This window comes from Mercenaria mercenaria, unplaced genomic scaffold (assembly GCF_021730395.1).
Source record: "Mercenaria mercenaria strain notata unplaced genomic scaffold, MADL_Memer_1 contig_2840, whole genome shotgun sequence".
NCBI classification, from domain to species: domain Eukaryota; kingdom Metazoa; phylum Mollusca; class Bivalvia; order Venerida; family Veneridae; genus Mercenaria; species Mercenaria mercenaria.
The window spans coordinates 55,137-68,234 of NW_026460924.1; the positions used below are offsets into that span (position 1 = coordinate 55,137).

The 13,098-nt window shown below is 36.3% G+C and overlaps 1 protein-coding gene across 1 annotated transcript; it reads right to left on the bottom strand.

Moving 5' to 3' along the window:
- Nucleotides 1–1,466: 1,466 nt before the first annotated feature.
- On the bottom strand, nucleotides 1,467–2,306 carry LOC128552486 (retinol dehydrogenase 14-like). Its single transcript, XM_053533535.1, has 2 exons — nucleotides 1,958–2,306; nucleotides 1,467–1,870 (listed from the first exon to the last, which is right to left on the bottom strand). Exons 1-2 carry the CDS (start codon nucleotides 2,304–2,306, stop codon nucleotides 1,467–1,469), a joined length of 753 nt encoding a protein of 250 aa, XP_053389510.1.
- Between the last annotated feature and the right edge of the window lie 10,792 nt (nucleotides 2,307–13,098).

Sequence of the window (13,098 nt, forward strand, 5' to 3'; positions counted from 1 at the left end):
GTCCCTCCAAGAACAACTTTTGAATGAACTTTAGAGAGGTCCATACAAGAACGCTACATACCAAGAGGAAGTTGATCACAGGTTTTTTTTATTAAAGTTTTATTAGGATATACAATACAACTTGGAAAAAAAAACATTGGGGTTTTTTAAAAGTGCTAAATTACAAATGAAATAGTATTTATACATGTTCATAATTGTATTCATCAAAGTAAAAATTAATATACCATCAGTTTGATTATTTCAAAATTGATTATTTCAAAATGCTGACTTTAAATCTACGTAGATTAACTATAACAAAAACGTAATGAAATATTAACCAATACTTAACATTACAGGTAGATCACTGATGCACACAGCCTGTCACAGGCGCATGAAATTACAAACTTAATTCATGGGCGTAGGAGCGAGTTTAACTTTGGGGGGGCCAAACCTTTTCGACCGGCGGTTTGTTGGGGGGGGGGGGGGGGGGTTAGCGGCAAGGTATCCTCAGTGCATTATTCGTGACAAAGCCTCAAAGCCTTGTACAGGGATTAATTGGGCCATAGGCCCCTCAAACCTTTATGTTTTAGCAATCATTGAGTTATTCTGATGATACACATACGACTAGGCACTGAACTGTCATAATCAGTCATATTATGTATTGTTCTAATTAAGTGTGCCATTTTTTTTTACATTCTTCTGTTGAAGCCCTGGACATACAATCAGTTAGCACTGCATTTGTCTAATTGTGGTATAAAGTTGTGGAAATATCATTTCCCTTGAATGGACAATGAAAAACAAAAAAATACATAACGTTTACATGCGTAAACAGGCTTAATAGTTAGGCCTACATTGATTTTGCAGACGCTCAAACCGGAACTGTAGTGATTGCGCTCAATGATATATTATTTTTATAAAATGTAAACGATTCTTGGCGTGGCGCGTACAGATTTCAGTACTCACACTACGGAAAGAGACATTTTTAGTCAGAATACAAGGGAAGGCCAAATGCAAATCAGAAATCAGGTTGAAAAGAATTATATGATGCTAAGTAAATGTTATATTAGACTGCAATTTATATCTCTTTTCTAAAATATTCGGGGGGCCAAACTATACTTTGGCCCCCCCTCTCCTAGCTTTGGGGGGGTGGGGGTGGGGGGGTTGGCCCCCGCTGGCCCCCCCTGCTCCTACGCCTATGTTTACTGTTTTATATATAGTACTCAACAAAATATATATCGTAAATGCAGCATTCTACAACTGAACTCGCATGTTAAAAGTTCCGCTTCTCATGCAATATAAAGCCTAGAGGACTGGACAATTAAAACAAAACACTTTCATAAGACTTTTTAAGACTGCTTCCCTTCCATACCATGTATCTCTTCCATGGTGAGGTACTCTTTGATGAAGGGAAATGTTGCTTTCCACAACGCCTCCTGTTTCTCTTCGTCTCTAGACAATCTAGAAGGTTCCTTGATCTTGCAGTCTTCTCAGTATAGACCAGACACTCCAGCATGTTTTGGATTAACTACCAAGTCAATAGCAAAAGTAGCTCCGTAAATAGGAGTTCTAGTCAGACAGAAACATCGTGCAATGAATATCCAACACCTTTTCATCCAGCTATGACTGTACCGCCATATTTCTGTCTCAACAATACCCGGATGTAAACTGTTTACTGTAATGTTAGTCCCAGTCAAGCGGCGTGACATGGCGAACATTTGCATGATCTGATACAGCTTCGATTGGTTGTAACATGAATGAACTGGGTAGTTTCTTTTTGTACCAGTAAAACTTATGTTTTCAATATCAAAACTTGCAAATCTTTCCGCTTTACTCGAATTGAATATGATACGGCAGTCCAAACCTGACTGTTTCATTACTGACAAAAGCTTTGCTGTTGTAAGAAATTGACTTAAATAATTAACTTGTAAGATCATTTCAAGATCATCGTCACTTTTCATTTATGGTATGGATGCTATACCAGCGTTACAAACCAAAACATGAAGCGGACGACCAGTTTTCTTGAAGTCCTCACAGAATTGCGCCACGGATTTGAATGACCCTAAATCAACCTTCAAAAATTCAAGACATAATGTAGATTTTTCAGTCATATTTGATGTCCCTTTTGTTTTCTCTTCTTTAAACTCTTCATGCATTTTCTCCATTGCTGCTCTTGCTTTATCCACAGATCTGCAAGCTAAAATGACAGTAGCCCCCATCATCGCAGCCCATTTAGCTATTTGATACCCAAGTCCACAGTTTGCACCAGTGACCATGATAACTCGGTCCTCCGATAGGGGAACTATCGGAAAGGATGCTCTGCTGCCCATTTCACACGTGGTAATCTAGTAGGAACAAAAGACACAAACTACTTACAACTAGTGTTCGACAAATTCAATGTAATTTGAATCGAAGGTCATTTTACATACACATCGAACCGGAACCGAAATCGAAAAACATTAGAATGCATATTATGATCTATAGGTCATTTCAAATTATATGCCGAAGTGGAACCGAACAGTAAACCAAAATCAACCTAGAGCATGCTCGAATTGAAATCCTAGTTTTGTTACCAAATCTGAACCGTAAGAAGTCATGTTTTTCCACAAGTTAGATGATTTATTCTTCGCTAACGCAAAAATGGTCAAAATTTCGTATGGGGTCCTCATGCAGTTGCGGTACTTTCAATTTATGTATCACATGCTTCCATTTCATTCTCCGCCATCGGCCCCGACGACTTTGTATTATTAATATCTAAACAGCAACATATCATTATCACCTATTTTAAGGTCATTTCGTATGAGTTCTCTTATTTGATATGCTTCTAGACATTCTGAGTCAAAGATCTGGATCAAAATTTGTAACACATGTGCAAGACTTTTCCGAGTCTGAAACGAAAAAAAGAACGGCGTCGGTTCGGTTCCGGTTCGGTGTGCATATGAAATGGCCTTCAATATTAATTCTTATAAGGAAAAAATCATGCATATTTCCGTTAACGCTACTGGCCCACAGTTTGGGTGAACTTTTTAAACATGTTCATTTCCACCAAGTTTGGCATATAATGTATCTATGTCACTAAAAAAAGATGTCTGTGAGAATATAAGTCAGATATTGGTGAAAATGCAAGAAGAATGTAAATTTTCTGCACTACTAGTATTTTAGAAGTGTTGCAATGGTTTACTACCTGCAGCAAAGTATGTTTGGTAATTAAGAATATCTTGCAAAAATCCTATGTCAATAAGGTTTTTTAGAATACTCACTTTTTATGGATTTTTGAGAGAAATTATTTTTCGCGTAAAATGTGTGGGTTATTCCCATTAACACAAGTAAATTTCACATACTCTTTTTGGCGCTATACATGCGCCATATGGAATAGTTCTTCCCTTGTTCATCTATTGTTGTCATAAAGGACATAGTAGAATCGAAATAATATTTAGCAGGGTCATGTTTTATCATATCTCAACAATACGAAACGGTCATACGCCTCGGGTATAAATACATGTAGCCTACAATGATTTGAATTGAATTACATAATTCACTCGGACTAAGCACTCATGAAATTATTCCATAAGCGTTGAACCTCATCGTGTAATTTCAATACTTTAGAACATGGTTCTGTTTAAGAAATAATATATCTCATCCAGTGATTTGTCGTTGAATAAATCGTTGTTTGGAGTTCAGATGCGAAGGAGTTATATCACGAGGGCGCATCCCGAGTGATATAATACTAGTAATACGCATCTGAACGACAAACAATGATTTATTCAAGAGCAAATCACTAAATGAGATATATTATTTCGATTCTAACACGTTATCAAGGATTTTTAAATACATCCTTGACGACATTCATTAAATATTTGCCCGTTTTCAATCGGTTTCTTTTCCAGCGCGCCGTTATGCCATTTGACGCCATGACGTAATAATTGTGACGTCAGAACAGTGATTTCTTGTATAATAATTCACCGTTTTCTGCCTTCTTTGTTTAACAGGAAAATGAATCGGACCGTGTTAGAATATATATTAATTTCTAAACCGTACATGTATCGTCGCAGTTGTTTACTTACCGGCGAAATTGATATATCTGCGATGACAACGACTATCTATCTCTATACGTTACTATACTAGTAAGTACTAGTATGGTCATCACTACATATTACCTGCAATTTATAAAACAAAATATAATAAAGTTTTGAATGAACAATTATCTGCTTATAAAACACACATGTCCACCATGATGGCCTGTCGAGGTAACTGACCAAATAACCTTACAAGCAGCTTGGGTCACCATCATATTAGAGGGGGACTGTCAGCCATAGGTCCATGATTTCAACAATTATCTGAAACCGGTTACAATGACCTTAATACTTGAGGTACTGACCCCATAACAACAAGAGTCGTCTCCTGAGGCGACCGTTCATGAAATCTGGGCTCCATATGATGATTAGAAACTTTTCAGTTTCGAGATCGCTGTGACCTGGACCTTCGACCTAATTACTACAGGAAACAATTCTATGACGTTAATAAGCATTAGCCACAAGTAATTTTCAGTTTTTACGCAGAAACTGTTGTCATTTTCGATGTTAATGTAACCTTGACCTTGTCCTAGTGACCCCCTAAGCAACTGGAGTCCATCTAGACTACTGACCAATCATCCTATAAAATTTGACGATTTTAGTCCACATTTTCTTTTATTCAGTTAGCAGAAGCCATTTTGAGCCTACAGGTCCCAGCGACATTAAACCAACCCTATACTGATCCGTAAGCAATATCTGTCATCTGCAGACCATAGGCAGTCATACTATAAAGTTTGACGTGTGTAGGTACTAGTAAGCTTCTTTAACTAAAGCGGAAACCGGTTTTTTTTTTGTCTCAATGTCAAAGGGGTCACTGTGACCTTGACCTCTGACACTAAAACAACAAGGGTCAGCTACTGACCACAGGCAATTATTCTATGAAAATTGAGCATTGTGGCACCAAGCGTTCTCTAGTTACTGATATCTACCAATGGACGGGACGGACCAAAGGACAGACAGATCGACTACGGGTAAAACAAGAAGATACCCTCACTTCTCCGAAGAGGGGCATAAAAACACGATAAATCAGGTTTGATACTGGCTTTACTACGAAAATCACTGAAATAATCACTTTTAAAACCACATGTATGAAATATTTGAATACTGTAAAAGAAATTAGTTATAAACTTCATTCAGCTTTATCTGTGTGCAGCATTTTTTCTTTTAATTAACAGGAACGGTCGTCCATCCACCTAGATTCAGTTCAAATATACGTAATGGGAAACGTTTCTTACACCAATATTTACGTCTAGCATCTTGCTATAAAACATACTTACATTAAAAACGCCAGCCATTTGCAAATGATAGGGGACATGTCTCACTGGATGTGTAATATGGGCCATTTTTGCCTTAAGGAGGTAGGTTACCTTCATATTTGTAAGTGCGCATGTCCAACCGGAAGCTAACGTGACGATTTGCGACGACGTTTACGACAAACTAAATGTGTTTGTAAATCCATTCTTCTGAAAACAAATCATGAACCTGTCTCCGAGCTGATGCTTTATGGTTTAATAATGCAGAAATAATGAATAAATTGCCGCAGAAACGCTTCAAAACAATGTTGCTTTAAAATGACGTCATTGACGTCATGACGTTACGTGTCAGTTACCGCGCAAATTTAATAGCTTTTATTTTGAAAGTACGTAATTCTGTGCATTTTCTTTATTTGAACTATTTTCAAACAGCTATTATTTGCTGAAATATTATTTATGAGTCTTTTGCTCTGAATAACAATCAATATTTTGCTTCTTTTATGTAGTTATATTGAAATGTTATGCGGAATGTAAGAAAATGGATGATGGTAACCGATGTTATTTGGAATATAATTGGGTGAAAGGTTACTTGTTACGGCCATTTTCAAATAAAAAACTTGCAGTTTGATTTGTATTACCTATTTTTCAGTTTTCGTTGATAATTTGTTAGTTATATACTAAAACTAAGCTCTAAAATTGTTCAAATTTCAGTAGAAAATTGTGATTTCTTGAATTGAATTGATGTTACCATGGAAACGAAGCCCGTGACCTATATATCTAAATGTAAAATTCAAAAGCGTTGACACTGGTCTATTTAAGGAACACAGCTTCGGCTTTTTATTTTCATTTCAACAACATCCACGAGAATAATAGCACATGCTGAACGATTTTTCCATGAAAAATGCAAGACGAAGGGTACTGCTGTAAGTATTTTAAGCTGTGAAATTTGTTTGAATAAATACAAATAACATGAAAATATAACTTACGTTTGAAATAATATGTTTTGAAGCTACATTAACAAGAAAGATAATTTTATGCAATATTTTTTATAAGAAATTGCGACAAAAAGCAAGATATAAGCTATTTTAAACATCTCTGTTGCCATGGTTACTTTAAACTTTAAGAAAAATAGGGTACCATGTAAAGTGCTTGGTATTTTGCTAATAATATTACCCAAATATTCCATATTGGTTATTAACAGAATGGCACTGAAGCCGTCGAAAACCCCGTTTTTATACATAGTTGTTTAAAAATGAGCGAAAATGCGTTACCAAGGAAACACGAGCCCCGCGACATATACATTTTAAGCTTATATTAGAAAGCTAACGCGCATACTAGTAAAATTATCAATTATGCAGACTTCTACGGATATCAGTGAAACTAAAATACACTGAAAAGTGTTAAATATCCGTATTTTCCTTCTTCTTTCAATATAAAATACCTTTGGAGGGTCATGTTCTTTAAACCTGGATAAAAATTGAACTTGAAGGGCCAGAGAAAAACGAAATTGAGATTGTAGCTGTTAAAACATCATATTACACAAAATACAAAAAATTGATGCGGTTCAACTAATTTGAATTTACCCTGGTAACAAGGTAACCTACCTCCTTAAAAATCATTGACATGAAATGGTGTTCATCCCTTACAGAACAAGCCTTCTCCGGTGAATGAAAAGTTAATACAAAGTTAATAGAAGTTAATGGAGCTATTCACAGCAGCAGTTCGCTGTTCATTCACCGCATCCGGTTAATGATTGGCGATCAAACTTCTTTTTTAACATTCTATTCACCGCAGACTCCAGTGTTCGCTTCTTATTCACCGCAGGACTTGATATTTTTAATATTGTATCATTAATTCACTTTCTATTCACCGGAGAAACTTGAATTTCATGATTTGTAAATAAAATAGCTGCACCCGTTTTGGGGCAAAATGGTTTGTAGTTTGAAATTCTGGACCATGCAGAGCACAGCAGATTTATGTGAATAGCATGGTATCAGCTACAGTAAGTGCTTTTTTAATTGTCTATAATATACACAAAGCATGTCAAAAGTAAAATGTGATAATTTTTTTTCAATTTATTTGATTCATGTAATTCTAAACAGATGCAGACTTATTTTTGTCATCAGTTTCCATGACTTAAATTTTTTATGCATGTAAATATATAGAGGTTTCCAGCTAATTCACTAGCTTATCGTCGAGCCCACTTGCGTTGAGCTCGATATAGTCAGCACTTTTGGCGGTTTGGTGTATGTGTGTCCGTGTGTGCGTGCTTCCAATATTTTTCCGGACCATAATTTTGACATGCATTGACCAATCTTGTTTATATCTTGCATGAATGTTAACCTCAATGATAAGTTGTGTCATGCGCAATACCCATGTTCCTATCTCAAAGGTCAAGGCCACTGTTGGAGGTCAAAGGTCAAATTGAAGTTTGTCCGGAGCATTTCTTCTTCATGCATGATGGGATTTTGATGTATTTTGGCATGAATGTTCACCATTATGTGACGGAGTAACAAGCGCAAGAATCAGGTCCCTAGGTTCAAGGTCAAGGTCATACTTGACAGACCGCTGGCGGGCTCGACATTCTGCCCTACAAGATGAAAGCTTTCTGCAGACATGCAGCTCGCAGCTCATTCACCGCAGACTGTTCACAGTTCATTCACCGCAGACTTCGCAGCTCATTTACCGTAGACAGTTCACAGATCATTCACCGCAGAATGTTCGCAGCTCATTCACCGTAGACAGTTCGCAGATCATTCACCGCAGAATGTTCGCAGCTCATTCACCGCAGTCCTCATTTGCATGTGAAAAGTTAATGAAAAGTTAATGGTCCCAACTTCATTCACTTTCTATTAACCAATCATTCACCAACCATTCACCGCATCCATTCACCACAGACCATTTTTTCTGTAAGGGATCGTAAATACAACTTATTTGGCCAGCTGGAAATACCTACGATGAAGTAGGCCTACATACATGTGGCACATTTGCTCTCAGCCTCTACTCTCCCCAGGCATTTCTCAAAACTTAGATCTACATGAATTTCTCGTAGTGGTATCAATGCATTTTTACAAAATTTTCACATTGACCATCCTCATCCTACTAAACTGAAGACGAGTCGGAATAATTATGTCGGCTATATATACCTAAAGATTCAATAATGAAGGAAAATCCCGTTCAAGCATTATTTGGGGTATGGGCGGTAATCTTAGATGGAAAAATCACCGGTGAGCGGCAAGGGAATCCAATTTAACAACTTAATTGAGGGGTTGAGTTACTGTTTAGCATTCATGTCTGACCCATTTTACAGACTGATACCTTCAGATAGACATCGGCTATTTTATGTCTCTATACGTGACACGACCAACTGAATTAGTGGACTAGAGTTGCGTGCTAGCTCTAGATTGTAAAATTTACATGGTGTTCAGCTTTGGCCCATTTTACGGACTAGTATTTTTATTGCCAAACTTTATCGATTTTTTTCTGGGTGTCTCTATGACTACCAACTAGAGCAATGTCGGCAGTTATCGACAACTTACGCATAGGCGGAGGATAACTAACTGTTTAAGTTGACACAAATTTTCAACGTTATTATTTATCCACATCATCATCTGATAGTCCATGTAGCAACAGCAGTTAGGCAATGCGAATATTATTTATAAATTAACCACACATACAAAAAGTCGGGGAGGCAGTCATCGACACCATTCGACAGTTATGGACACCCTAGGGTTAATTAAAAAAATGAAATATTATGGACATCCTATTAAACAAATTTTAAAAAAAATGAAATAAGTATATATTGACAGAGGATATTGTAAGCTACGAGATGAGGAGAAAACAGTTGTAAGATATAGTGATAATAAGTAGATCTAGCAAGGCATTCAAGACTTTCCAACAGTTTGGCTTTATTTTGTACATTAGCCGTACGCTCAAGACCTGTGCTTTTTCCTAACTGGAGTAGATCTACTAAGAAGTGTCCAAGTGCCTTAGCCTTACTCTCATGTTTCATAGCACTTTTTCGAACAAAAAGGTTAAGTTTTCGTATGCACATACATGTCTGTAAACCTAGCGAAAGCATGGACCAAACAGTGTTTATAACAGCAGTAATTAATATATCAGTCTAGAGCTGAAAATGTAGGCTACCATAAATGTTTTTTTTCCAGCCAATTAGACTGACAAACTGACAGACATATTAATAAATTAATAGACAGAATTCCTGCCACTTTTCACAAGATTTTATCATCGTCACTGTACCGGCGTAATTCACTGCTGGCTCATTAAGTGGTTACCAATATATCACCTTAGTTCTGTCATAATTTACAGTACTAGTTGTAAACTTGTTCGATTGATATTAAACTCACCATAACCGAAAAAATGGCAAATAACAGCCGTAGTTAACTAAAAGAGAAACTATTTTGTCAACAAATGACGGGTTAGTTGCAAAGGGGAGTAAGTAATTCGGATTACTGTACGAAGTCCTAGTTTATTCACCTTGCTATGGGGTGTGCTATGTGTTGCATGTCATTACCCCTCATGAACCGATCTAGTCATGGCTTCCAAAACTCTAAATCCGCTTTTTCATATTTTCTTTTTTCATAGATGCGGCTTTAGTCGTCCAAATCCAGCATATAAACCGGGTGCGCTGAAGTATCTTAAGCTAGAACCGATCTAATATTATTTTGCTTGGTTACAAAGTATCTACTAACCTGTTCTTCGCAAGTAGCTGCCAAATTCTACATATGAATCAGAGGTCAGATACAATGCCACCTATGAAATCTTCTCGGAGAACTCGGGAATCGAACTGACGACCCTACGATCCGTAGATAGATCTGCTCTCTCTGTACCGAGCTATGCAGGCGGGATCAAAATAAAATGTGATCTCTGGAGTGGTAACAAGGTTTTTTTATTGTGTCCAGTTTTCATAAATATTAGTTTAAAAAATGTGTTTAAATAATTAATAAGATAGTTATTTGCCCTGTTTTGACAATCATTCTGTCCAAGTTTCACGAAAATCAGGTAGAAATTGTAGTTGCTAATTTTAATAAGTCTTTTTCTATCATTTGCCCTAGCAACCTAGTTTTTCGATTTTAAAATTCCTCGAATCTATTAAAGCAAACATTCTGATCAAGTTTCTTTAAGACTGGGCCAACATTTTGACCTCTGCAATGTGTTACAAGTAAGACGACGGACGGCAGACTATCCATACTCACCCTAAATCTATAGTTCTGGTGAGATAATACTGGATAATTTATAAAGTTGAGAGCGGGAAAATTAATAATGTACCAAACAGTGATAATATAAATAACAGTAAATGCTGTTTCACGCTTTATTGAACATGATCGATATATGACATGTTTAATAATACTAAATACCTTTACAATGTTAATGTTTCTGTCATGGTATTAGAATACACTGACAACTACTTCTGTCATGGTGTCTGAAAATCTTACTTGAATACACTGAAAACCATGTAACAATGAAAGGACTCAAAAAGGACCTTTGTTTAAAATGCATTGCGAGACTCCCTGTACAAAAGTTTTGCAAAATAAGTCAGCTTTCCAGTGTGATCTTTTGTTACACACTAATATTTCACAGGTTAAACTGTTGACAAGCTACATGCAGCTTCATGTTTTATTTTCTCAGGCCCAAGTTCCAGCAGCTGCATTACCATGTGCACAGCCATAGGTAGTATATTCTCTATACTAATGCTAATTGTTAAAACTGAAGCGATTTGCATAACTAGACGAGGACAATTTTACACATGAAATAGTTTCTTTCACCACTGATCAGACTAGCTATCAGAAGTTAAGTTCTGGTCTGGGAAGAAGCAGCAGAAGTTTCAAGAAAATCGAGTTACAAACACGTCAAACTTTTAGCAAAATTCCATAGAACCTATTGACAGAACAATTTTGTTGTAACAGTATTACAGCCTTTCACACAAATGTTTGAAAATGATCTTACAGACTTTATTTTCAGACTTTATTATAACTATGATCCTTTTTAAGTTAAAGTGGGAACAAAAGTGAATTTTAAAAATTTAAATGAAGGAAAACTGAAAAGTACTGACAACCAGGTGTAGAAAAGAAAGTCTGAACTTGAAAAACTGAAAGGTAATGTTAAAACTAAACACACGAATATAAAATAACCAAACAAGAAAAAGGACAAAAGCAGCAACAGGAAGTCTTACAAGAGCAAGTACAAAAACTTTCCTACATGTCATTGGACGCCAAATTTATGAGAGGCACTCTAAACAAGAGCTGTCAATAAGACAACATACTCGATTTTTCTCTGTCAAATTCAAATCAAGAGTTATGGGGATTGTTTCTCTTGTTGTAGACTTCGATGGTAACAGAGATATTTGACTTAATCAAAAACGTTAACCAACGGCAATGCTGATGCCGAGGCCAGTGCAATAGCTCTATTTTTTCTTTGGAAAGTCGAGCTAAAAACGGACAGCAAGTGCTAAACTATCGTAACAGAAAATTCTTAATTTTCATTATCATATGTTAAGATTAATTTTGTTTCAAAAGTTCTTGTATCTTTTTATTATTTACTTTCAAACATTTTGTTAAACTAAAAAAGCGTCCATTGGGAACACCTGCATCCCCACCCCTACAAATGTTTCCTGACCACTGCAATACAGTAATGACCAGTCGTATCCATAGTTCTCTTAAACAGCTTTTAATTGACTTTTCTATACAACTAGCTGAAAGTCAACGCAGTGATCAATGGACACAAGAGAACAACTGTTCATTGCAACTGTGGTCAGATGATAGACTTAACACCAGCAGTACAATATATAATTCAAAATGAAATTGTTGCAGAAAAATGTTACCAATCCCTGAGAAACCCAGGCAACTACAGGTAATCAAACTGAGTCTTTGGATAGACTTACACTATCCGAAATTAACATGTAATCCTGATGACTTGGTACTTGTTCTTTAAGAAGAAATTTTGTTTGGGGTTCAAAAATTAAAATGTTTTAAGACAATAGAAAAGGGTACAATTTCCAACTTTCAATAGAATTGAACACTAAAACAAATAGTCTAATAAGAGCAATGCTGTTTCAGTGTTAACAAGTCAGAAATTGCTTTGAATACAAATAAGTGTTTCAGCCTTTCAGGTACCAGAGGTAGTGAATATGTTATTTTTGAATACAAATAAGTGTTTGAGCCTTTCAGGTACCAGAGGTAGTGAATATGTTATTTTTGAATACAAATAAGTGTTTCAGCCTTTCAGGTACCAGAGGTAGAGAATATGTTATTTTTGAATACAAATAAGTGTTTCAGCCTTTCAGGTACCAGAGGTAGTGAATAATATGTTGTTTTATCATACATGTTAAGTCCTAATGAAACATCCCAGGGATCTGCTCACTTTCCAAAATGCCATCTACCATTCAAAGAATCTTTCTTGAGGGACAAAAATGACACTGTCCTTATAGCTCAAAATACTTGTTGAAAAAGTGCTTAAAAACAAAGACAGTCTGTGTCTCCAGCCCCCCTCTCCGCATCAAATGTTCTAAGAGACAATAATACTTCATTTAAAATGAAACAACCAATGCTGGGCAGGACTGTGAACATAATTACAGTAACTTAAAAGTACTTTCTAAGAATGACGAAAAAGTGCTAATCAAGAGATTATCAAACACCATAACAAAGCATTGACAGTTAAAGCAGGGTTCAAGATTACAATATAGAGTCTATAGACCAGTCTTAAAGCTCCGGCATCAGACTTGTTATTGCTATCCGGCAGTAGACCAGTCTCAAAGCTCAAGCATCAGACTGGTTGTTGCT

Bases quoted from the DNA above. Each gene is read 5' to 3' on its own strand.
- LOC128552486 (XM_053533535.1), bottom strand. From the start codon at position 2,306: ATGGGCAGCAGAGCATCCTTTCCGATAGTTCCCCTATCGGAGGACCGA. The intron at 1,871-1,957 runs GTATAGCATCCA...TTCTTACAACAG, and splicing joins TGTTTTGGTTTGTAACGCTG to CAAAGCTTTTGTCAGTAATG.